The sequence below is a fragment of the Bufo bufo genome, chromosome 7, assembly GCF_905171765.1.
Source record: "Bufo bufo chromosome 7, aBufBuf1.1, whole genome shotgun sequence".
Lineage (NCBI taxonomy): Eukaryota > Metazoa > Chordata > Amphibia > Anura > Bufonidae > Bufo > Bufo bufo.
Genome location: NC_053395.1, coordinates 164,014,692 through 164,039,926, shown reverse-complemented (window position 1 = coordinate 164,039,926; position 25,235 = coordinate 164,014,692). Strand labels below are relative to the sequence as shown.

The following is a 25,235-nucleotide window of genomic DNA, read 5'->3' as shown; positions in this document are numbered from 1 at the left end:
TTGACCCTTTCTAGTAGCACTGTTTAATTCACCAGTGCACGCAGTAGATGTCAGTTTGTGTTGTGGGTTTTCTCAGCAGCACGTGGATGAGAGATCTGAAATGTCAGCTACGTTGCATGTTATTCAAATGTTGTGGTTTTTCTGAATAAAAATCTGCTGCAGAAAATCCACAGTATTTATGCAACATGTGGTTTTACCCTTAAAGCATAATTAATTGCTTATAAATCTGCTGACGGGAAACATTGTATCTTGTTATATTTTCCAAAATGTTTGTTTATTTTTATTTTTTTCTAAGATAACTAATGCAAGCATATATTTTTATCTGTAGTATTTTGACTAAATTTGGCCATACACTTGGGGTGCCTTCACACGCTGCAGATTGTGTTGCAGAAATTTCCGTGACTGAAAATCAGTTCCATTCACCCGAACGGGGCTTGCAGAAATCAATGCGCTTTCTACCTCATTCAAATGAGTGGAAATAATTTTCAGTACCTGAGATTTCTGAATCCAATTCACAGTCATGCAGTACCTGAGTAGCCAGCAGTGCGTTTCTGACGATTGTTTTGTTCCTGAAGGCAGATGAGGCAAAAGTTCTGAAAACGTTCCTTTATCCCCTGCCGGCACGCTTCTTTAGACATGCTTGAAGTCAAGGTAACAACGCCCTCTTCCCTGCCCTTTTGCTGTGACTGATAGCGCTTATGCAGAGAGTTCGGGAAAGCCAGCCAAACTGCCGGCTGTTAGTAACCGCAAAGGGGCAGAGCTTTTGCCGCATCTACCTTCAGGAACAAAACAATTGTCCAACACACTGCTCGCTACTCTCAGGTACTGCTGGCGGCTTGAGATGGTTTTTGGAGGTGACAGGTTCCCATTAAAGGGTAATTAGTTGCAAATCTGCTGAATTCATTTTTATTTTTAATAACATACTACAGTGTATATTACAAGCACATTATTATTTTTTTCTGACAGGATCACTGATATACCGGTCACAATGCAGATGTCCATTTCTGAAATTATTGGATTTATCCAGTCAATTTGTATGTATGAGACATTCATGGAGAAAGATGCGAAAAAAGCAGAACAGTTTCTTATACAGACTGAAAAAAGGTGCAGTATAAATACATGCTTTCTGTTTCCTTACAAGGGTACAACCACACATTCAGGTTTCCTGAACCAATTTTGGAAGCCAAAATTAGGAGTGAATAACAAAAGGAGAGCAAGTATAAAGGACAGATACAACTTCTCATTTTTTATTTTTTTATTAATTCCTGGTTTTGACTTTCAAAACTACATGCAGAAACCTGACTGTGTGGCCGTACCCCAGGGGCGTTGCTATGTTAAAACATTCAGGGCATGGGCCCCTGATGTTTTGTCCCAGGCCCCGAATGGCCTGCCTGCCAGCTAGATACAACTGTATTACCTTCCTCAGGACGGCAATACAATTGAAACTAATGCATTGGTAGAGCTGAAGGACCTGTGAAGACATCATAGGTCATGTGACCAGTAAAACAGGCAGTGGTTGAGAAGGACCTGAGCTATCATTTAGTGCAATTTGAATCCCCAATTAGTGCAACAAATGCTCCTATTACCCATGCTTTAGACTCCCCTATTGGTCCTTGCTCTCTCTCTGTAGTATAGCTAATGCCTTTCTATCCTTTTCCCACACTTTAAATGATCTTTCCTAATGTTGATCGAGCATGCTCGGCCGAACACCAGTTTGACTCGAGCATCTTGATGCTCGGCACATTGCTGGTGTACTTTTTTCGTAGACGCTGTGGACAGTAACATTACCCGTGGTACTTCTCCTGTATAACGTTTCCTCATCCCAAATACCTGTGACATTCCCTGTAATTTATTTTTTTTGCTGCTGGTTAGTGTTGAGTGAACCCGAACTTTAGGATTTATGGACCCCGAACCCAAACCTTTCCGTAAAAGTTCGGGTTCGGCGCTTTCTTGGTGCTTTTTGAAAGGCTGCACAGCAGCCAATCAGCAAGCGTCATACTACTTGCCCCAAGAGGCCATCACAGCCATGCCTACTAATGGCATGGCTGTGATTTGGCCAGAGCAACATGTGACCCAGGCTCTATATAAGCTTGAGTCACGTAGCGCTGCACATCACTCTGCTGTTACAAGTGTAGGGAGAGGATGCTGCTGGACTGGTGATTTCAGGGAGAGAATAGGAGAGAATCTAACTCAGAGATCTACCTAGAAATAGTTGTATGGGTGCAGGACACAATCATTTTACCCTGCCCTGAGGCCATTGAACAAAAAAAAAACTTTTATAATTCTGTTAGGTGGGTGGTGGCGGCCATTTTATGCATGCTCAGTGCACCAGCACTGCATCTGAGCTTTTGGGACATTGCAAATCACCATTTTTTGGGGGCAAACTACAAAATCTGGATTAGTCAGTGTGCAATTTAAGGTAGAAATACACATCATTTTCTGGGGTTTGAAAAACACACTTTTTTGACAAAAAAACACTATTTTCAGGCCTTGCAGCATCAGCACGTGTGAAATTACAGGCTTATATACTGCTGTCAAATTCAGCTGTTAAACACTTGTTTGGGCACAAAAAATTTAGTTGGCAGCCTTTGCTACAGAGGTCATTGTGAGATACACCCTTAATACATTTGGGTTACATTCAGAGGTCTTAAAAACCGCCATTTGGTGCACCAATATTGAATTGAGGCCTACACTGGTTCAGGCCCTGTGAGGTACACCCTCTACATACAGGGGTTTGAATCAGGGATTTGAAATACAGCCATTTTGTCCAAAGATCTATTTTTCTTCAGGCCTACAGTGGTTAAGGCCCTGTGAGATCCCCCCTATACATACAGGGGTTTGGGGTCAGCCATTTGAAGAGCAGCCATTTGAAGTGCAGACAAATCTTTAATTCAGGCCAACACTGATTCAGGGCGTGTGAGATCCCCCTTATACATACAGGGGTTTGATTCAGCCATTTGAAATACAGCCATTTTGCGCAAAGAAATCTTTAATTGAGGCCTAGTCTGGTTAAGGCCGTGTGAGATCCCCCCTATACATACAGGGGTTTGATACAGCCATTTTGCGCAAAAATCTTTAATTGAGGCCTAGTCTGGTTCAGGCCGTGTGAGATACCCCATATACATACAGGGGTTTGATTCAGCTATTTGAAATACAGCCATTTTGCGCAAATAAATCTTTAATTGAGTCCTAGTCTGGTTCAGGCCGTGTGAGATACACCCTTTACATACTGTTGTTCTTTTCTACTATTAAACACCCATTTAGGGCAAGATCCTAAATTCAAAAAATATGAGGAGAGCGTCAAATAAGGAACGTGGCCAAGGTCGTGGTGCTGCTGGTGGAGCTCCTGTTGCAGGGAGAGGACGTGGTCGTTCTGTGCCAGCTACATGCACAAGTGAAACCCCTTCCTCAGGTGCGAGTAGGTGACAAAACCTGCAGCGGTATTTGGTCGGGCCTAATGCTGCTCTACGAATGGTGAGGCCTGAACAAGTACAGGCGATAGTAGATTGGTTTGCTGACAGTAGATCCAGTTCCTTCACATTGTCGCCCACCCAGTCTCCTGCTGAAAGACCACAGTTGGCACCTGCAGCCGATGTCCATCAGTCTTTCACCTCACCCCCTTGCAAATCAGCCAAGCAGTCTGAGCCCCAAGTCATGCAGCAGTCTCTTCTGCTATTTGATGACACTGTTAGCAGGGTTTCCCAGGGTCATCCACCTAGCCCTGCCCCAGAAGTTGAAGAGATTGAGTGCACCGATGCCCAACCACTTATCTTTCAAGATGAGTACATGAGAGGACCATCGCAGCAAGTCTCGGATGATGACGAAACACAGGTACCAACTGCTGGGGTTATCGAAAGTGTGCAGACCAACAAGGAAGTCAGGGGTGAAAACTGGGTGGAAGATGATGTGGAGGACTATGAGGTCCTCGACCTCACATGGAATCAAGGTCATGTGAGTGACCGATGTATTTCGGAGGAAGAGGCAGTGGTCGCACAGCAGAAGAGGGAGCAGGGTGCAAAAGCGGAGCGGCCGTCCTCTAGACAGTATGCCTCCTACTGCCCACCGCAGCAAGGGACAGTGCACACCAAAGCCAGCTCCAAGAAGTTCCCTGGTGTGGCAGTTCTTCAGACAATGTGCTGACGACAAGACACGAGTGGTTTGCACGCTGTGCAATCAGATCCTGAAGCGAGGAATAAACGTTCTCAACCTGAGCACAACCTGCATGACCAGGCATTTAAGTGCAAAGCACGAGCTGCAGTGGAGTAGACACCTCAAAAACCAAGAAAGGTCTCTGGCTCCTCCTGCTTCCTCTTCTGCTGCAGTCGCGGCCTCTTCATCCACCTCTGGAGTGACAGTGCCACCTGGCACCCCACAGAGGATCTGCCAGCAACACCAACACCTGGGTCACCAAGCATCTCAACAATGTCACACGGAAGCATTCAGCTCTCCATATCCCAATCGCTGGAGAGAAAGAGGAACTACCCCCCCTACCCACTCGCGATCCCTAGCCCTGAATGCCAGCATTTCTAAATTACTGGCCTTTGAAATGCTGTCATTCCGTCTGGTGGAGACGGATAGTTTTAAAGGCCTTATGGCGGTGGCTGTCCCACAGTACGTCTTGCCCAGCCGCCACTACTTTTCAAGGCGAGCCATCCCTTCCCTTCACAACCAAGTAAGGGACAAAATCAGGTGTGCACTGCGCAACGCCATCTGTGGCAAGGTGCACCTGACTATGGATACGTGGACCAGTAAGCACGGTCAGGGCCGTTAGATCTCCATAACAGCACAGTGGGTAAATGCAGTGGCGGCTGGGCCTGAGGCAGATAGCAGTTTGGCACATGTCCTTCCACCACCGAGGATTGCAGGGCGCTTCAGCTTGCCTCCTGTTGCTTGCTCCTCCTACTCTGCTTCCTCATCCTCTACCTGCTCCTTATCCGGTCAGCATAACAACTTCAGCACAGCCAGGGGTAAACGACAGCAGGCAGTTTTTTAAAACGTATCTGTTTGGGGACAAACCCCCCACAGCGCAGGAGCTGTGGACGGGCCTTAAACAGACCGATGAGTGGTTTGTGCCAGTAAGCCTCAAGCCCGGCCTGGTGGTGTGCGAAAATGGGTGAAATCTCGTAGCAGCTCTGAGACTAGCCGGTTTGACGCACATTCCTTGCCTGGCGCATGTGCAGAATTTGGTGGTGCAGAGATTCCTTAAAGATTACCCCGACATGTTGGAGCTGCTGCATAAAGTGCGGGCCGTCTGTGCGCGCTTTCGGCGTTCTCACCCTGACTGTGCGAGCATTAGCAGGCGATAGTGGAGTTACAGCTGCAGCACACACAGGTGAGTCGCTCTGCGGAACAGCACCACTTCACCACCAAGGACTGGGCCTCCATGCGAGACCTGTGTGCCTTGTTGCGCTGTTTCGAGTACTCCACCAACATGGCCAGTGCCGATGACGCCGTTCTCAGCGTTACTAACCCACTTCTATGCCTCCTAAAAAAATACTTTGGGCGATGATGGAAGAGGGTGTGGCACAGGAGGAGGAAGAGGGTTTATTTCATAGGGTTTCAGGCCAGTCATTCCCAAGTGGCTACGAGGGTGGGTTCCTGCACCCTAAAACGGCAGGTACACAATTGTTTAGCCAGGGCACAGTTCTGGAGGATGAGGAGATGGAGGGGGAGGAACCCTGTTTACAGCAGGGTGGCACCGAAACCAGCTCATGGCCATCACTGGTACGTGGCTGGGGGGATACAGAGGACACAGACAATACACCTCCCACAGAGGTCAGCTTTTCGTTGCCTCTGGGCAGCCTGGCACACATGCTGCAGTGTCTCCGCAATGACTGCCGAGTTGCCCACATTCTAACTTGTGCTGATTGCTGGGTGGCAACGCTGCTGGATCCCCGTTACAAGGACAACATACCATCCTTAATTCCATTCCTGAAGCGTGATCGTAAGATACGAGAGTACAAGAGCATGCTGGTAGATGCGCTGCTGTTGTCATTCCCACCTGACAGCGGGGGAACAGTCGAAGCACAAAGTGAAGGCAGAGGAGAAGGACGAGGTCGCCAATGCAGCTGGGGCACCACCTGCACCTCAGAAGGCAGGGTTAGCATGGCCGAAATTTGGAAAAGCTGTCAGCACGCCACAACAACCAGCACCACCATCTGATATGGAACGTCTTAGCAGGAGGCAGTATTTCAGCAACATGGTGGAGCAGTGTGTGTGCACACGCCTACAAGTACTGACTGATGGGTCTGCCCCTTCAACTTCTGGGTCTCCAAATTGGGCACATGGCCTGAGATTGCCCTTTACGCCTTTAAGGTGCTGGCCAGTGTATTGTCTGAACATTTGTATAGCACGACAGGAGGGGGTTATCACAGACAAGCGCAACCGCCTGTCCACAGCCAATGTGGACAGGCTCACGTTGATTAAAATGAACCAGGCAGGGATCCCACAGGATTTGTCCGTGCCTTGTGAAGAATTGACATGTATACCACCCCCACCCAGCTATTGTTGTACTCCAGTGCACTTTCTCTTTGTTTTATTTTTTATATTTCCCAATGTTTTGGTGTCTACCCAAATTTAAACAAATAAATAAATAAATAAAATAAAAAACATAACCAAAAACAAGTGTTGGCTACTTACTCTTCCTCCACCGCCGCTTCCACCTACACCACCACCTTCTCAACCTCCTACTCCATATGGACCTCCTCCTCCTAGATCAAGATTATTATTTTTTTACATATTTTGTTATTTTAAATAATTTCCCTATCCACATTTGTTTGCAGAGCACTTGCTATGCTCTTTGCCACATTTTGCTGCCCTTTGCAGCCCTCTAGCCCTTTCCATGACAATTTTAGTGCTCCAAAGTTCGAGTTCCCATTGACTTCAATAGAGTTCGTGGTCAAGTTTGGGTCCTGAACTCTAACCTTTTTGCGAAGTTCGGCCGAACCCGTTGATCCCATACTTTCAGGTGTCTGCTCAACTCTATTTCTGACCCTTAGACCAAATGTTTATTAGAACCCAGAAAAAGCGCACCTATTCCCCACTGGTTTGTTCCAGCACTGAGGCAGCCATATGCCTCCTAAGAACACACCACCACTGAGGCTACTGAATGAATTATAGAAATCACTAATTCCTAAACGGCCATATGTAAGCTTGTGTGATATCGTACAGTAGAAGGCTGGAAGAATGTAATGGGGGGATAGAATAGGAAGAAGGGAATTTGTCCTTTTGTAGTGGACATAATGCATTAAAATACTCCCTTAAAAACCATGTGTTTGCAAATGTAAATATCTAGGAAAATAATCACGTTGCACAATACTATAGGGTATCCTACAAAAAAGTAGCCCGCCTGCAGTGATGGTATGACAAGATGAACGAGCAAGTGGATTGTTTTTTTTTTTAATTTCCCACAAGTCACAAAAGATGCTGAAAGTGGTCCCTGTTCACGTCTATGCATCTTTGGGCTGGTCGGATTCTGTTGGCTGATGCTGCGAATAATGTTTGTAATGTTCTCCTTGATTTCATCCAGGGGATGTGGATGGTTAGCGGACACTCTGTTTTAAATTTCCCCACATATAAAAATCACATGTATACAAATCTGGGGAAAGTGGTGGGTATAACCCATTGCTCACAGTTCGCTTCTCAGTAAACCATTCATGAACAGGTGCCAGTGAGTTCTGTGAAGTGCGGCATATGCAACGGGCGGCCTCCCCCCCGGGGCCCTCTATATCACGCGTTCCAGGTGTAGGAAATATAAAAGCCTAAAATGTGTCTAAGTGTGTCACGGTTCTCCTTATTTGAAAAAATTACTTGACTCCAGACTAGAGATGTCCCGAACTATTCGCCGGCGAACATAGCTTGTTCGTCATCATTGAGTAAATTTTGACCCTGTACCTCAGTCAGCAGACACATTCCAGCCAATCAGCATCATACCCTCCCTCTCAGACCCTCCCACCTCCTGGACAGCATCCATTTTAGATTCATTCGGAAGCTGCAGTCTTAGTGAGAGGAGGGACAGTGTAGCTGCTGCTGATTTAATAGGGAAATCGATAGCTAGGCTAGTGTATTCAGTGTCCACTACAGTCCTGAAAGACTCATCTGATCTCTCCTGTAAGGACAGCACCCCAAAATGCCCTTTTTAGGGCTAGCACATCAGTCTGCCTTTTTTTTTTTTCCTGTGTAATCTAATAGCAGTTGCCTGCCAGCGTGTGTGTCAGACTCACAGCGTATACTGTGCCCACTTGCCCAGTGCCACCACTCATATCTGGTGTCACAGTAGATTACATAAAAAAAAAAAAAAAACATTTTGACTAATAGATTGAATAGCAGTTAGTTGTCTGCAAGCGTGTGTCAGGCCTACAGCGTCTACTCTGCCAACTTCTGTGAGTGCACAGTGCCACTCATATCTGGTGTCACAGTAGCTTGCACGCATATTACAACTAAACTAATCTAAAAAAAATGACAGGCAGAGGCAGGCCACCCCGCAGGGGCCCTCGTGGTCGTGGTGCTGTGATTCCCTTTGGCTCTAGAATAATGCCCAGTGTTCAGAGGCCACGTACCCTGAACTCAAAAAGTTCTGAGGACATAGTTGACTGGCTAACACAGGACACCCAATCTTCTACAGCTTTCACTCAGAACCTTGACGCACCATCCTCCTCCAGCTCAGCTTCGGGCACCTCTCAAGTTACCACTCTCCTGCCTGCCGCCACCACCAACACTAGCACCACAGCTGCTTCACTTGATCTGTCAGAGGAGTTATTTACACATCAGTTGGAAGAAATGAGTGATGCGCAACCATTATTGCCAGAGGATGTAGATAACAGGGATATGTCTCAGTCCGGCAGCATTACACACATGGACGTACGGTATGATGATGATGTTGTACCCGCTGCTGCTTCCTTTGCTGAGTTGTCAGATACAAGTGAAGCGGTTGATGATGACTATGTGTCCGTGGATGTCACGTGGGTGCCTGCTCGAAGAGAAGAAGAACAGGGGGAAAGTTCAGATGGGGAGACAGAGAGGAGGAGGAGACGAGTTGGAAGCAGGGGGAGGTCATCGCAAGGAGCTAGTGTCACAGTCAGACAGCATGCATCGGCACCCGGGGTCAGCCAGACAGCACGCCAATCAACACATGCTGTTGCCACCACCAGAATGACGGCAGTGCAGAGATCAGCAGTGTGGCATTTTTTTTGTGTGTCTGCCTCTGACAACAGCGAAGCCATTTGCAACCTGTGCCAAAAGAAACTGAGTCGTGGGAAGTCCAACACCCACCTAGGTACAACTGCTTTGCGAAGGCACATGATCTCAAATCACAAACTCCTATGGGATCAACACATGAGTACAAGCAGCACACAAACTCAAAGCCGCCATCCTCCTCCTGGTCCAGCATCTTCAGCCACGTCAACCACTGCTGTCCTCCTTGCCCCCTCTCAACCATCCGCCACTCCGTCTCTCGCCGTGAGCAGTTCCTGCTCATTTGCCCACAGTCAGGTGTCTGTCAAGGACATGTTTGAGCGTAAGAAGCCAATGTCACAGTCACCCCCTTGCCCGGCGTCTGACAGCTGGCTTGTCGGAACTCTTAGCCCACCAGCTTTTACCATACAAGCTGGTGGAGTCTGAGGCCTTCAAACATTTTTTAGCTATTGGGACACCGCAGTGGAAGGTACCCGGCTGAAATTTATTTGCAAAAAAAGACAATCCCCAACCTGTACTCTATTGTGCAAAAGGAAGTCATGGCATGTCTGGCACACAGTGTTGGGGCAAGGGTCCATCTGACCACTGATACCTGGTCTGCAAAGCACGGTCAGGGCAGGTATATCGCCTACACTGCGCATTGGGTAAACCTGCTGACTGCTGCCAAGCATGTAATGCGCAGCTCTGCAGAGGAGTTAGTGACACGGCCACGACTTGCAGGCAGGCCTGCTGCCACCTCCTCTATTCCTCCTACTCCATCCTCTTCAATAACCTCCTCGGCTGAGTCCTCTTCTGCTGCTGCGTCTTGCTCCACATCAACTGCACCCCCCCAGCTCCCCAGGGGCTATTCCACATCCCGGATACGACAGTGTCACGCAGTCTTGGGGTTGACTTGCCTGAAGAGTCACACCCCAGAGTCACACCCCAGAGAGTCCCACCGGACCAGCACTCCTGTCCGCCCTGAACGCACAGGTGGATCAGTGGCTGACTCCGCACCGTCTGGATATCGGCAAAGTGGTGTGTGACAACGGAAGCAATTTGTTGGCAGCATTGAATTTGGGCAAGTTGACACATGTGCCGTGCATGGCACAAGTGTTGAATCTGATTGTACAACGCTTTGTGCATAAGTACCCAGGCTTACAGGACGTCCTCAAGCAGGCCAGGAAGGTGTGTGGCCATTTCAGGCGTTCCTACGCGGCCAAGGCGCACTTTTCAGATACCCAGAGGCGAAACAACATGCCAGTGAGGCACTTGAGTTGCGACAGCCCGACACGTTGGAATTCAACACTCCTAATGTTCGACCGCCTGCTCCAACAAGAAAAAGCCGTCAACGAGTATTTGTATGATCGGGGTGCTAGGACAGCCTCTGCGGTGCTGGGAATTTTTTTGCCACGCTACTGGACCCTCATGCGCAATGCCTGTAGGCTCATGCATCCTTATGGGGAGGTGACAAACCTAGTCAGTTGCACCGAAGGCACCATCAGCGACATCATACCATTTGTTGTCTTCCTAGAGCGTGCCCTGCGAAGAGTGCTGGATCAGGCCGTAGATGAGCGTGAAGAGGAAGAGTTGTGGTCACCACCACCAGAAACAGCCTTATCAGCATCGCCTGCTGGACCTGCGGCAACGCTGGAAGAGGAGTGTGAGGAAGAGGAGTCAGAGGAGGAAAGTGGCTTTGAGGAGGAGGGGGAAGACCAACCACAGCAGGCATCCCAGGGTGCTCGTTGTCACCTATCTGGTACCCGTGGTGTTGTACATGACTGGGGGGAAGAACAGGCTTTCAGTGAGATCACGGAGGACGAGGAACGGGACATGAGTAGCTCGGCATCCAACCTTGTGCAAATAGGGTCTTTCATGCTGTCGTGCCTGTTGAGGGACCTTCGTATAAAAAGGCTGAAGGAGAACGACCTGTACTGGGTGGCCACGCTACTAGACCCCCGGTATAAGCAGAAAGTGCCTGAAATGTTACCCAATTACCGCAAGTCAGAAAGTATGCAGCAGTTACAAAACAAGTTAAAAAGTATGCTTTACACAGCGTATAAGGGTGATGTCACAGCACAACGGGAATCTAATAGGGGAAGAGGTGAAAGTAATCCTCCTACCACAACCATGCCGGCAAGGACAGGACGCTTTACAGATGTGTTGCTGATGGAGGACATGCAGAGCTTTTTAAGTCCTACGCATCGCCACAGCCCTTTGGGGTCCACCCTCAGAGAACGACTCGACCGACAGGTAGCAGACTACCTCGCCTTAACTGCAGATATCGACACTCTGAGGAGCAATGAACCCCTTGACTACTGGGTGTGCAGGCTTGACCTGTGGCCTGAGCTATCCCAATTTGCGATAGAACTTCTGGCCTGCCCCGCTTCAAGTGTCCTGTCAGAAAGGACCTTCAGTGCAGCAGGAGGTATTGTCACTGAGAAGAGAAGTCGCCTAGGTCAAAAAAGTCTAGATTACCTCACCTTTATTAAGATGAATGAGGCATGGATCCCGAAGGAAATGACAGTGGGCGATACATTTGACTAATAAAGGCCTGGTGATGAGATGAGCTGCCTTGGGCTAAAAATGGTCCACATGCTGCTGTATTTTATCTCTGCATGACTTGCGTGACTTATCTGCCACCAACTAGGGTTCAAGCCGCAATGTTTTAGTGCACTTTCTGCCTGGAAAACATCAATTTTTGCAACAATACCTAGTTTTTCAGGCATGTGCACATGCCTAATTTTTCTGGCCTCTGGTGCTGTACTGTGGCTGCAAAAAAAAAAAAAAAACATACATGTGTCAATTCCCCTTCGTGATCGTTACCTTGTTGTGGTGAAGGGGCTTGCGTATCACAATGAAGCGACCACCTCTGAGTGTGTTGGCAATGGCAATGTTGGCACACCCCAGATGATAAGGTCGTTGCTTCATTGTGAACAGACCAAAGGCGATCGGCTGGATAATTTTGCATAGAAAAAACATACATTTTCTTTGTGATCATCTAAGGTGATCATTAAAGCCTACTAGGCCAACAATGGGCCCACACTGCAGAATCATTGTTTTCTGGGTCACTTAACTGTCACTGAACTACCTCAGCACGACCATAGACTTTGAAAAACCCCCATCGCCTGCAATCTCCCAAACGTGCACACGAGCACAGTCATCACTACACCAAGATTGACGCATAGAGGAATAAAATTTATGTCATGAGTGTGTCAACTATTGACAACTCTTTGCGGTTGTCTAAAATCTATTCCATACACGTCCCCTGATATGGGACGTAACAGGGATTAAACCAGGCATCCTCAAACTGCGGCCATCCAGCTGTTGCAAAACTACAACTCCCAGCATGCCCGAACAGCCTACAGGTATCAGCCTACAGCAGGGCATTGTGGAAGTTGTAGTTTTACAACAGCTGGAGGGCCACAGTTTGAAGATGCCTGGTTTAAACTGATAGGAATAGTACTACTTAAACACACCACTCATATCTGGTGGCACAGTACATTGCAAGGCGTACGCGCAGTGACCCAAATTGGAAGTAAGAGGACCGACCAAGCATCTTTTTCCATCTCCCGGTTCCTAAAATCTATTCCATACACCGGCCCCTGATAGGGGACAAAACAGAGATTAAACTGTTAAGAACAAATATTTTTTAATTTAAAAGAGGACAGCCTCTGCGGAGCTGGGTATTTTTTGGCCGTGTTACTGAACGCTCATGCACAATGGCTGTAGGCTCATGCGTCCTTTTGTGGAGGTGACAAACCTGGTCAGTCAAACCCAAGGCAACATCATCGACCTCATCCCATATGCGTTTTTTCTGGAGCGTGCCCTGCGAAGATTGCTGGATCAGGCCGTAGATGAGCATGAAGAGGAAGAGTTGTGGTCACCATCACCACCAGAAGCAGCCTTGTCGTCGTCGATTGCTGGACCTGCGGCAATGCAGAGAGAGGAGTCTGAAGAAGAGGAGTCAGAGGAGGAAGGTGGCTTTGAGGAGGTGGAAGACCAACCACAGCAGGCATCCCAGGGGGCTTGTTGTCACCTTTCAGGGATCCTTGGTGTTGTACATGGCTGGGTGGAGGAAGAGACCTTCAATGACGTCAGTGAGGAGAAGGAACGGGACATGGCTAGCTTGGTATCCAACCTTGTGCAAATGGGGAGTTTGCGGTTGTGCAAATGGACTGTTTGCGGTGCGTTAAACGGGGAGTTTGGTCTGTCACTGTGAAGCGGGCGTAACCCTTACACTACCTGATCGATACAACATCATACCTGATGTTTTAAAGCACGGTATTCCAAACAATTTAGGAATGTTAGGTGATTTATGCCCTTTATCGATTAAAACCCGGCTCTGCATAAACTACGTAATTTTCCAAGGGAGTTTTGCCATGGATCCCCCTCGGCATGCCACAGTCCAGGTGTTGGTCCCCTTGAAACAACTTTTCCATCACTATTGTGGCCAGAAAGAGTCCCTGTGGGTTTTAAAATTCGCCTGCCTATTGAAGTCTATGGCGGTTCGCCCATTAACGAAAATTCGCGTTCGCCAACGGAAAATTTTATGTTCGTGACATCTCTACTCCACACCTTGAGATGAAGTTCAATGGCAGCTTTACAAGAATATTCATTTATCCAGACAGTTTCAGGCTTTGTCTGGGTGCCACCCTGCTGTGAACATGGTTCCTCCTCCTCCATCTCCTCCTCCTCCTCATCCTCCACCTCGTCATCCTCCAGAACTGTGCCCTTGCTGGACAATTCTGTACCTTGGGTTTGTGGGTGCAGGAACCCACCCTCGGAGCCACTTAAGAATGACTGGCTGGAAACCCTATGAAATGATCCCTCTTCCTCCTCCTGTGCCATATCCTCTTCCATCATCGCCAGGAGCGTTTTTTCAAGGAGGCATAGAAGTGGGATAGTAATGCTGAGAACGGCGTTATCGGCACTGGCTATGTTGGTGGAGTACTCGAAACAGTGCAACAAGGAACACAGTTCTCGCATGGAGGCCTAGTCATTGGTGGTGAAGTGGTGCTGTTCCGCCGAGCGACTCACCCGTGCGTGCTGCAGCTGAAACTCCACTATCGCCTGCTAATGCTCGCAGTCTGGCCAGCATGTGCAAGGGGAAGTTCCACCTTGTGGGCACGTCGCATATGAGGTGGTGAGCGGGAAGGCCAAAGTTACGCTGCAGCGCCGACAGGCGAGCAGCAGCAGGGTGAGAACGCCGAAAGCGCGCACAAACGGCCCGCACTTTATGCAGCAGCTCTGACATATCGGGGTAATCTCTAAGGAATCTCTGCAACACCAAATTCAGCACGTGCGCCAGGCAAGTGATGTGCGTCAAACTGGCTAGTCCCAGAGCTGCTACGAGATTTCGCCCATTATCGCATTCCACCAGGCCGGGCTTGAGGGTGACTGGCACAAACCACTCATCGGTCTGTTGTTCAAGGCCCGTCCACAGCTCCTGCGCGGTGTGGGGTTTGTCCCCCAAACAGATACGTTTTAAAACTGCCTGCTGTCGTTTACCCCTGGCTGTGCTGAAGTTGGTGGTGAAGGTGTTACGCTGACCAGATGAGGAGCTGGTAGAGGATGAGGAAGCAGAGTAGGAGGAGGAAGCAACAGGAGGCAAACTGAAGCGCCCTGCAATCCTTGGTGGTGGAAGGACATGCGCCAAACTGCTATCCGCCTCAGGCCCAGCCGCCACTGCATTTACCCAGTGTGCTGTTATGGAGATATAACGGCCCTGACCATGCTTACTGGTCCACGTATCCGTAGTCAGGTGCACCTTGCCACAGATGGCGTTGCGCAGTGCACACCTGATTTTGTCCCCTACTTGGTTGTGAAGGGAAGGGATGGCTCGCCTTGAAAAGTAGTGGCGGCTGGGCACGACGTACTGTGGGACAGCCACCGCCATAAGGCCTTTAAAACTATCCGTCTCCACCAGACGGAATGACACTATTTCAAATTCAAGTAATTTAGAAATGCTGGCATTCAGGGCTAGGGATCGCGGGTGGGTAGGGGGGTACTTCCTCTTCCTCTCCAGCATTTGGTATATGGAGAGCTGAACACTTCCGTGGGACATTGTGGAGATGCTTGGTGACCCAGATGTTGGTGGAGGAAGCAGGAAGAGCCAGAGACCTTTCTTGGTTCTTGAGGTGTCTACTCCACTGCAGCTTGTGCTTTGCACTTAAATGCCTGGTCATGCAGGTTGTGCTCAGGTTGAGAATGTTTATGCCTCACTTCAGGCTCTGATTGCACAGCGTGCAAACCACTCGTGTCCTGTCGTCAGCACATTGTCTGAAGAACTGCCACGCCAGGGAACTCCATGGACCTGGCTTTGGTGTGCTCGGTCCCTTGCTGCGGTGGGCAGCAGGAGGCATACTGTCTAGAGGATGGCTGCTCCGCTTTTGCACCCTGCTCCCTCTTCTGCTGTGCTGGTGGCTCTGTGCGACCACCGCCTCTTCCTCCGAACTACATAGGTCACTCGCATAACCTTGATTCCATGTGGGGTCGAGGACCTAATCGTCCTCCACATCATCTTCCACCCAGTCTTCACCCCTGACTTCCTTGTCGGTCTGCACACTTTCGAAAGCCACAGCAGTTGGCACCTGTGTTTCATCATCATCCGAGACCTGGTGCGATGGTCCTCCCATGTACTCATCTTGAAAGATAAGTGGTTGGGCATCTGTGCAATCAATCTCTTCCACTTCTGGGGAGGGGCTAGGTGGATGACCCTGGGAAACCCTGCTACCAGAGTCTTCAAAAAGCAGAAGAGACTGCTGCATGACTTGGGGCTCAGACTGCTTGGCTGATTTGCAAGGGGGTGAGGTGAAAGACTGATGGACATCGGCTGCAGATGCCAACTGTGGTCTTTCAGCAGGAGACTGGGTTGCTGACAGTGGATCCAGTTCCTTCATTGTCTTCCACCCAATCTACTATCGCCTGTACTTGTTCAGGCCTCACCATTCGTAGAGCAGCATTAGGCCCGACCAAATACTGCTGCAGGTTTTGTCGCCTACTCTCACCTGAGGAAGGGGTTTCACTTGTGCGTGTAGCTGGCACAGATCGACAACGTCCTCTCCCTGCAACAGGAGCTCCACCAGCAGCACCACGACCTTGGCCACGTCCCTTATTTGACGCTCTCCTCATATTTTTTAAATTTAGGATCTTGCCATAAATGGGTGTTTAATAGTAGAATAGAACGACAGTATGTAAAGGGTGTATCTCACATGGCCTGAACCAGACTAGGCCTCAATAAAATTTTCTTGCCCAAAATGGCTGTATTTTAAATACCTAATTCAAACCCGTGTATGTATAGGGGGATCACACACGCCCTGAATCAGTGTAGGCCTGAAGCAAATATTTCTTTGCACAAAAAGGCTTTATTTCAAATGGCTGTATTTCAAATGCCTAATTCAAACCCCTGTATGTAGAGGTGGTATCTCACAGGGCCTGAACCTCTGTAGGCCTGAAATCAATATTGGTGCACCAAATGGCGGTATTTAACCCCTTCTTGACATGCCCCGTGCAGCTATCACGTCTAAACGTCAAACCAGCTCTTTAATCAAAGCGCTGCAAAGCGCTTGGATTAAAGCTTCTGCCCCTGCACTGCTGCTGTCACGGACAGCATACAGTGCAGTAATGCTGGCAAGGGACCAATCAGAGTGGCCCCTTGCCGGCAATCGATCCGATTGGTTAGTCTGTGCAGACTAACCAATCGGATCGCGGCAGTGAAAAAAATGCCGGTTTCAGGCTCTGATCTGCACTCTGCAGATTAGAGCCTCAAATCAGGTAGTGTTTTTGTGGCCCTCGATCTGTGCCTCCTTCCTGTGCCCCCGATCTGTGCACCTCCAACACCCCCCTGTCCGCGCCTGCCCCTGATGCAGTTCCCCCGGTCCCTCCTGCTCCATTCCTGAGCCGCCGCCATCAGCAGAGAGTATCAGCTCTATGCTGACATTCTGCTGTAACCCCATAGATACCGCGGTTGCGGCATCCATGGGGTTAATAGAGGGAGGGAGCTCCCTCTCTCAACCATCAGGGCTGCCGCGCTGTGATGGCAGCGCCCGATGGTTGCCATGGCAACCGGACGCTTTGCAAAAGTGTCCGCTGTTGCCACCTACAGGGCATCTAATAGTATTATACTTTGCAATGCAAGAGCATTGCAAAATATAGTACAGCCATCAGCCCCACTGGATCTTCATGATCCAAGAGGGACTTGATAAAAAAATAAAGTGAAAATAATAAAAATGAAAAATAAAAAAATAAATAAAAATGTAAATTAAAAAAAGAAATTGCCTTTTCCTATAAAAAATGAAAAAATAAAATACACATATTAGGTGTCACCGTGTCCGTAACGACCGTCTCTATAAATATATCACATGATAGACCCCGTCCGATAAGCACCATTAAAAAAAAAGTGCCAAAAAAACTATTTTTGTCAACTTACATCACAAAAAGTGCAACAGCAAGCGATTAAAAAGGCTTATGACCCCCAAAATAGTACCAATCAAACCGTCATCGCATTCCGCAAAAAATGATACCCTATTTAAGACAATCGCCCAAAAAATATAAAAGCTATGGCTTTCAGACTATGGAGACACTAAAACATCATTTTTTTGGTTTCAGAAATGCTATTATTGTGTAAAACTTAAATAAGAAAAAGTATACATATTAGGTATTGCCACGTCCGTAACTATCTTCTCTATAAAACTATCACATGACCTAACTCCTTAGATGAATGCTGTAAAAATAAATAAATGAAAACTGTTCCAATACAGCCCCATAAAGTGTAATACTGAATGATCAAAAAATCCTATGTACCCACAAATGGTACCAATTAAAACCTCAACACTTTCTGCAAAAAACGAGCCCCTGCACAAGACTATCGGCAGAAAAATAAAAAACATATGGCGTTCAGAAATCCAATCCAGCAAAATGTGCCTTACAAAAACCCTATGGCATTCCTTTCCTTCTGCGCCCTGCCGTGTGCCCATACAGCAGTTTACGACGACATGTGGGGTGTTTCTGTAAACCGCGGCATCAGTGTAATAAATATTGAGTTTTGTTTGGCTGTTAACCCTCAATGTGTTAAAGAAAAAAAATGTAATAAAATGGAAAATCTGCCAAAAAAGTGAAATTTAGAAATTTCATCTCCATTTTCCTTTAATTCTTGTGGAACACCTAATGGGTTAACAAAGTTTGTAAAATCAGTTTTGAGTAACTTGACGGGTGTAGTTTCTACAATGGGGTCATTTATGGGGGTATCCACTATGTAGGCCCCACAAAGTGACTTCAGACCTGAACTGGTCCTTTAAAAAGTGGGTTTTGGAAATTTTCGTCAAAATTCTAAGAATTGCTTCTAAACTTCTAAGCCTTCTAACGTCCTAAAAAAATAAAATGACTTTTCCAAAATGATGCCAACATAAAGTAGACATATGGGGAATGTTAAGTAATAAATATTTTATTAGGTATCACTTTCTATTTTGAAAGCAGAGAAATTGAAATTTGGAAAATTGTGAATGTTTCAAAATTCTGGGTTCATTTTGGATTTTTTCATAAATAAAGGTGAAATATATTGACTCAAATATATGACTATCATGAAGTACAATGTGTCACGAGAAAACAATCTCAGAATGGCTTGGATAAGTAAAAGTGTTCCAAAGCAATTACCACAAAGTGACGCATGTCAGATTTGTAAATTTTGACCTGGACACTAGGGCATCAATGACCCTTGGTCATGAAAGGGTTAAAATCTCTGAATGTAACCCAAATGTATTAAGGGTGTATCTCACAATGACATCTGCATCAAAGGCTGCCAACTAAATTTTTTTGTGCCCAAACGAGTGTTTGTTTAACAACTGAATTTGACAGCAGTATATAAGCCTGCAATTTCACACGTGCTGATTCTGCAAGGCCTGAAAATAGTGTTTTTCGTCAAAAAAGTGTGTTTTTCAAACCCCAGAAAATGATGGGTGTATTTCTAGCTTAAATTGCACACTGACTAATCCAGATGTTGTAGTTTGCCCCAAAAAATTGGTGATTTGCAATGTCCCAAAAGCTCAGATGCAGTGCTGGTGCACGGAGCATGCATAAAATGCCCGTCGCCACCAACCTAACTAACAGAATTATAAAAGTTTTTTTTTTTTTTTTGGTCAATGGCCTCAGGGCAGGGTAAAACGATTGTGTCCTGCACCCACACAACTATTTCTAGGTAGATCACTGAGTTACGGTAGATTCTCTATTCTCTCCCTGAAATCACAAGTCCAACAGCATCCTCTCCCTACACTTGTAACAGCAGAGTGCCGTACAGCGATACGTGACTCAAGCTTATATAGAGCCTGGGTCACATGCTGCTCTGGCCAATCACAGCCATGCCATTAGTAGGCATGGCTGTGATGGCCTCTTGGGGCAAGTAGTATGACGCTTGTTGATTTGGCTGCTGTGCAGCCTTTCAAAAAGCGCCAAGAAAGCACCGAACACCGAACCCGAACTTTTACAGAAATGTTTGGGTCCGGGGTCCAAAAATCCTAAAGTTCGGTATGAACCCCACTTTACAGTTCGGGTTCGCTCAACCCTAAAAATAACCTATAAAGAAAGATAGATTTTCTTTTGGAAGACCTATATCACAGTAAAAAGTTTTTAATAAGCACGTATAAGATACTGATGCCATTTCTATGATGTTGCTAAATATATCTTATCGTTACAGATTCCGAGAGATACTTGGAGAAGAGGCTGATTCTGTTCGGCTGAATGTGCTTGTAAAACACTACTGTGTCTTTGCTTGCAAACATTAAGATGGAGACCTGGTGAATCTATAAATAAGAAGTTTTCTTTTTTTATATTCTCCTGAACAGATCTAATGAGTAAAATAAAAATATAATTAAAGAGCATGTGTCAGCAGTTTTGACTATCCCAAACCGGTTACATTCCTAGGAGAGCAGTCCAAATAGACATTTTGTTTAGCTTTTAATTGTTCACTAGCAGAAGGACCCGACTTCGCTCGGGTATACTTAATCCATTTCATTTGATGTTTCTGTGTGTCGTTAAAAGAAATCCACAGTATCCCCCATAACAGTGACCTCTACAGCACCCTGCCCTCTTAACAGTGCTCCACTGCCCTTCACTCCTTAACACTGACCACTCCAAACTTTCAGCTTCATAGCAGCCCACCCCTATATCAGTGAGTTTCACAGCACCTCACTCTCTTGACATTGACCTTCCCAGGGGCCCTGCCCCCTTTAGCGGTGACCTTCTCAGGGGCCCTGCCCCCTTGAAGGTTAGGACTACATGAGTTGAGCGACATTTTGTCTCAACAATTTTAATGATCATGGGCTATGGTGTCTCACTGCGACATGTGACATGTTGCGACTGTGACACGACAGTTGCAAAAAATCCATTCAAGATGGATGCATCTAGCAGTGAAGTTGTGCACTGTGTCGTGCGACTTGAGTTGGCTGGGTTGTTATGGAAACCTGGAGTAAAGCTGTGTGTGTAGCATACTGGTAATAGGGAGGGAGTGTTTTATTTTTTTTCTGTGGACAAAAGGGACATTTTATCAGAGTATGTCCATACATTCAACGGCAAAAAGAAAAGAGGGACATTTAATAACCATCTGACTCTTGGAGGGGTGAGAGGAGAGTCAGAAAATGTGCTTTTATTTTTTACTGGTAGTTCCTGATTTCTCCTGGCTGCTGAGGTGGCGCTAGAGTAAAAAAACTGTGGGGATTAAGGTGTTTATCGACAGTGGGGCTGGGTGAACTTGATTGATGCTCAGTTCGTCCGTATGCACGGGTTGTCACAGAGTGCATTAGAAAAAAACATTTCTGTTTTTGCTATTAATTCTGCACCTCTAACTCAGAAGTGTTTAGCTCAAGTGGTGCATGATATCAGATTAAGAGTGGGTGACTTTCATCAACAATTTATCTTGTGTTTTGTGTTGGAGGGTCTCCCTGCTCTGGTGGTTCTGGGTTTACCGTGGTTAAGCAAGCACAATCCAACCATCGATTGGCAAGCTAGACAGTTTCTGGATTGGGGTGATTATTGCTTTGACAATTGTCTGAATACATCTTTTTCTGTTTTAACTACTAAGACATTGCCCTCTTTTATATGCGTTTTTGCCGACATGTTTTCTGAGAGTGGATGCCAGGATTTACCTCCCCATCGGGAATAGTCCTATCAATCTTATTCCTGGAGCTAAATTGCCAAAATTTTGGTTGTATAACCTTTCTGAACCTGAAAGACTGCCATGAGAGAGTATATTACAGAGAGTTTGGCTAAAGGACACATAAGACCTTCCAAGTCTCGAGTGGCAGCAGAGTTCTTGTCTGGATTTCAGTGAACTCAATCGGATTACTGTCCATGATTCTTACCCCCTTCCTTTTGATTCCTGATTTGCTTAACCAGTATTGGTGCCAAGGTGTTCTCCAAGTCTCCATTTGGTTGACCAATGCTCCTGCAGTTTTCCAGCATTTTGTGAATTACATTTTTCACCACCTTGTGGGGAGATTTGTAGTCGTGTTTTTTTGGATGACATTCAAATTTATTCTCCAGATGTGGAGACACATCAGGATCACGTTAGACAGTTGTTACAGATCCTAAAGGACAATAAATTGTATGCAAAATTAGGGGAGTGTGTTTTTGCTGTACACGAGGTGCAGTTTTTGGACTACCTGCTGTTATCTTCAGGTTTTTTAATGGATCCAGAGAAAGTCCGTTCTGTATTGGACTGGGATCGACCCGAATGTGGATAGGGAAATGACTTAAAATAACATAAAATACGTAAAAATAAAAAATAATAATCTCTATCTAGGAGGACCAGGTCCATATGGATTAGGAGGTTGAGGAGGCGGTGGATGTAGTGGTGTAGGTAGAAGTGGCGGAGGAGGAGGAGGTAGCCTACACTGCTTTTTGGTTTAAAATGTATTTTCATTTTTTTAAATTAGGGTACACCCCAAAACATTGGGAAATATAACCCTCCAGTCGTGCTAAACACACGTTCAGACAATACACTGGCTGCAGGGCAGGCCAGCACCTCCAAGGCGTAAAGGGCAAGCTCAGGCCATGTGCCCAATTTGGAGACCCAGAAGTTGCAGGGGCTGACCCCTGTCAGTTAGTTCGTGTAGGCGTGTGCATACTTATTGCCCCACCATGTCGCACGTCCCCGTGATGTTCACGATCCAATTTGATATCTGCTCTATCAACTTTCGATATTCTTTTATGCGCCTACCATGGTGATTACGGGTGGTAGGGAATCAGGGTTCCAGGCCGGAGAGGGAGAGTGAGAAAGAGACCAAATTTAAGGGAGATAAAAGTATAAAAAAAAATTGGGATCGAGCAGAAATGTGGGAAAAGCTATTGAGGCGCAAATGTGGGCCAGATTACAGAAGCCCAAATGTGGGCCAAAAGAGTCAAGCGGAATTGTGGGAAAAACTATTGAGGCGCAAATGTGGGACAAAGTATTCAAGCTTGAATGTGGTGTAACTTGCTTAAGTTTAAGCATTGAATCAAAGGAGGTGGCGCGCATCAATTAATGAAGCATTTCAGAAATTGTATTCCCTGTCACTAGAGTAGAGCGGACACCTGGATGTTCGGGTTCGATGAGTCATTGAAGTCAATGAGGACCCGAACTTTTGGGCACCAAAAAAGGCTCAAATAGCTGCTGAATTTTATGCACCACTTCAGCCGTCCTGATCGATGTAGGTCTCGGTTGCTTCATGTTTGCAACAGAGCCAGTTTGGCGCCATTTCTGAACCGGACTCTGAATAATACCATGTTTAGCTGGTTTTGTTGCTGGGTTCTTATCGGCAAAGGTCCGTTGTGTTTCCTTAATCGATCTGCTTCGCACATAGCCTTCCACAATCCCTATTTGCTGGGAGAACACCATCTTTATGACACATTAGGTCACTTTTATCAAACTGAATAATAAATCGGCCTTAGTTGCACATAGCAACCAATCAGAGCTCAGCTTTCAGTTCTTACAAGGCTCTGAAAAAAATGAAAACTGAGCTCAAATTGGTTGCTATAAACAACTAAAACAGGTTTACTATTAGGCAGTTTGATTGTATATGAAAAATAACCAGAGTTGAGCGGACACCTGGATGTTCGAGTTCGGCTGAACTTGAAAAAAAAGTTCGGGTTCGGGACCCGAACTTGACCCCGAACCCGAACCCCATTGAAGTCAATGGGGACCCGAACTTTTGGGCACTAAAATGGCTAAAAAAATAGTCCTGGAAAGGGCTAGAGGGCTGCAAAAGGCATCACAATGTGCTTAAGAGCATGGAAACTGTTCTGCAAGCAAATGTAGATAGGGAAATGACTTAAAATAACATAAGATACTGAAAAATGAAAAATAACAATCTGGATCTAGGAGTAGGAGGTTGAGGAGGCGGTGGATGTGGCGGTGTAGGTTGACGTGGCGGTGTAGGTGGAAGCGGCGGTGAAGGAGGAATAGGTAGCCAACACTGATGTGTTACTTTTTATTTTTAAATTGGGGTATCCCCCAAAATATTGGGACATATAACAAAATAAAACAAAGAATAAGTGCACTTGAGTACAAGAATGGATGGTTGAGGCTGGTATAAATGTCTGTCTATTCTGCACAAGGTACGGACAAGTCCTGTGGGATCCATGCCTGGTTCAATTTTATAAACGTAAGCTTGTCCACATTGGCTGCGGCCTGTGATAATGCTCTCTGCCGTGCTAAACACACGTTCACTCTATACACTGGCTGTAGGGCAGGTCAGCACCTCCAAGGCTGACAAAGCATTTCCACATTTTGGCCATGCTAACCCTGCCTTCTCAGGTGCTGGCGGTGCCCGAGCTGCGTTGGCGACCTCTTCCTCCTCCTCTGCCTTCGCCTTGTGCTTCCACTGTGCCCCTGCTGTCAGGTGGGAATGCCATCATCAGCGTGCGCTTGTAGTCGCGCATCTTCCGATCAGTAACAGATGTTTTCACTAAATTTAGTTCCCTGTCAGCAATGCAGAGCAGGGGTTCATTCACGGCAAAAGGGGGTTCATGTCACCCAGCAATAGAACCGTGGATTTTGAGAGATTTAGGTCCCTGTCACCCAGGCACAGCAGGGGTTCATTCACGGCAAAAGGGGCTTCATGTCACCCAGCAATAGAACAGCGGATTTTGAGAGATTTAGGTCCCTGTCACCCAGGCACAGCAGGGGTTAATTCACAGCAAAAGGGGGTTCATGTCACTCAGCAATAGAACAGAGGATTTTGAGAGATTTAGGCCCCTGTCACCCAGGCACAGCAGGGGTTTGTATATGCCAAAAATGGTAAAATGTCACCCGACAATTGAAAATAAGATTTCTTTCAATTTAGGGCACTAAAATTGGCACTTTTTGGCATTAAAATGGCTCTAAAATAGTCCTTGAGTGAATTATTGGTGACCATTTTCGGGCCCCTAGCAAAATATCCTTCCCCTGTAATACCTCCATCCTTTACCCCTTTTAACCTGCCCTTTACCAATAATGACACAGAGACTTGAGTCTGATTTAAATCGGCCACAGCAGCCGTTATTTATTAAACAAAAAATACTAATATATTAACAATGAATTACCCCAGAGGAGGGAGGTCCTAGAAGCCCCAACATGTATACATCCAGAACAACCACCAACTGGACAATCCACCTTGCCTCCAGCCGTAAACACCCAGCTCGGAGCCACCAACTGATGGATGCCTCACCGATTAACCGAGTGCCCAATCCTGAGAGTCCAGCCCCACCATTGAGGCCCTCTCATTCTCAAGCACCAACCCATTCCACCAGCTCCGAGGACCTCCCCCTGCCAACAACGCGCAACTTGACCACTCAGACCTCATGATTGCGCGTTCCTCCACATCACCAGAGCCCTCTCAATTCCACCCTGTAGTCCCAGTGACCACAGATCAATCCCAACCGCATTCAGGTGAACGCCATTCGCCCTCCAAAACCCACCAAGGCCTGACTCAAAATCCACATGCCTAACTGCCACAGCCCCACTCTTAGCCACAAACAATCCAATTGCCCTGTTCACCTTAATGCGAGCCCTGTTCACCCCTTCAACCGACCACGCCTGCTGCCAAGTTTTTCTA

The 25,235-nt window shown here is 46.8% G+C and overlaps 1 protein-coding gene across 1 annotated transcript in view; it reads left to right on the top strand.

Annotated features, from left to right (window-relative positions):
- Positions 1-20,003, top strand: part of LOC121008538 (putative methyltransferase DDB_G0268948) — a 147,109-nt gene extending 127,106 nt beyond the window's left edge. The window contains exons 6-7 of the mRNA XM_040441155.1: positions 967-1,104; positions 19,862-20,003. Of these exons, the coding sequence (XP_040297089.1) occupies positions 967-1,104; positions 19,862-19,949 (226 nt within the window). The 3' untranslated portion in view covers positions 19,950-20,003. The remainder of the gene's footprint in view (positions 1-966; positions 1,105-19,861) is intronic.
- The last annotated feature ends 5,232 nt before the right edge of the window (positions 20,004-25,235 follow it).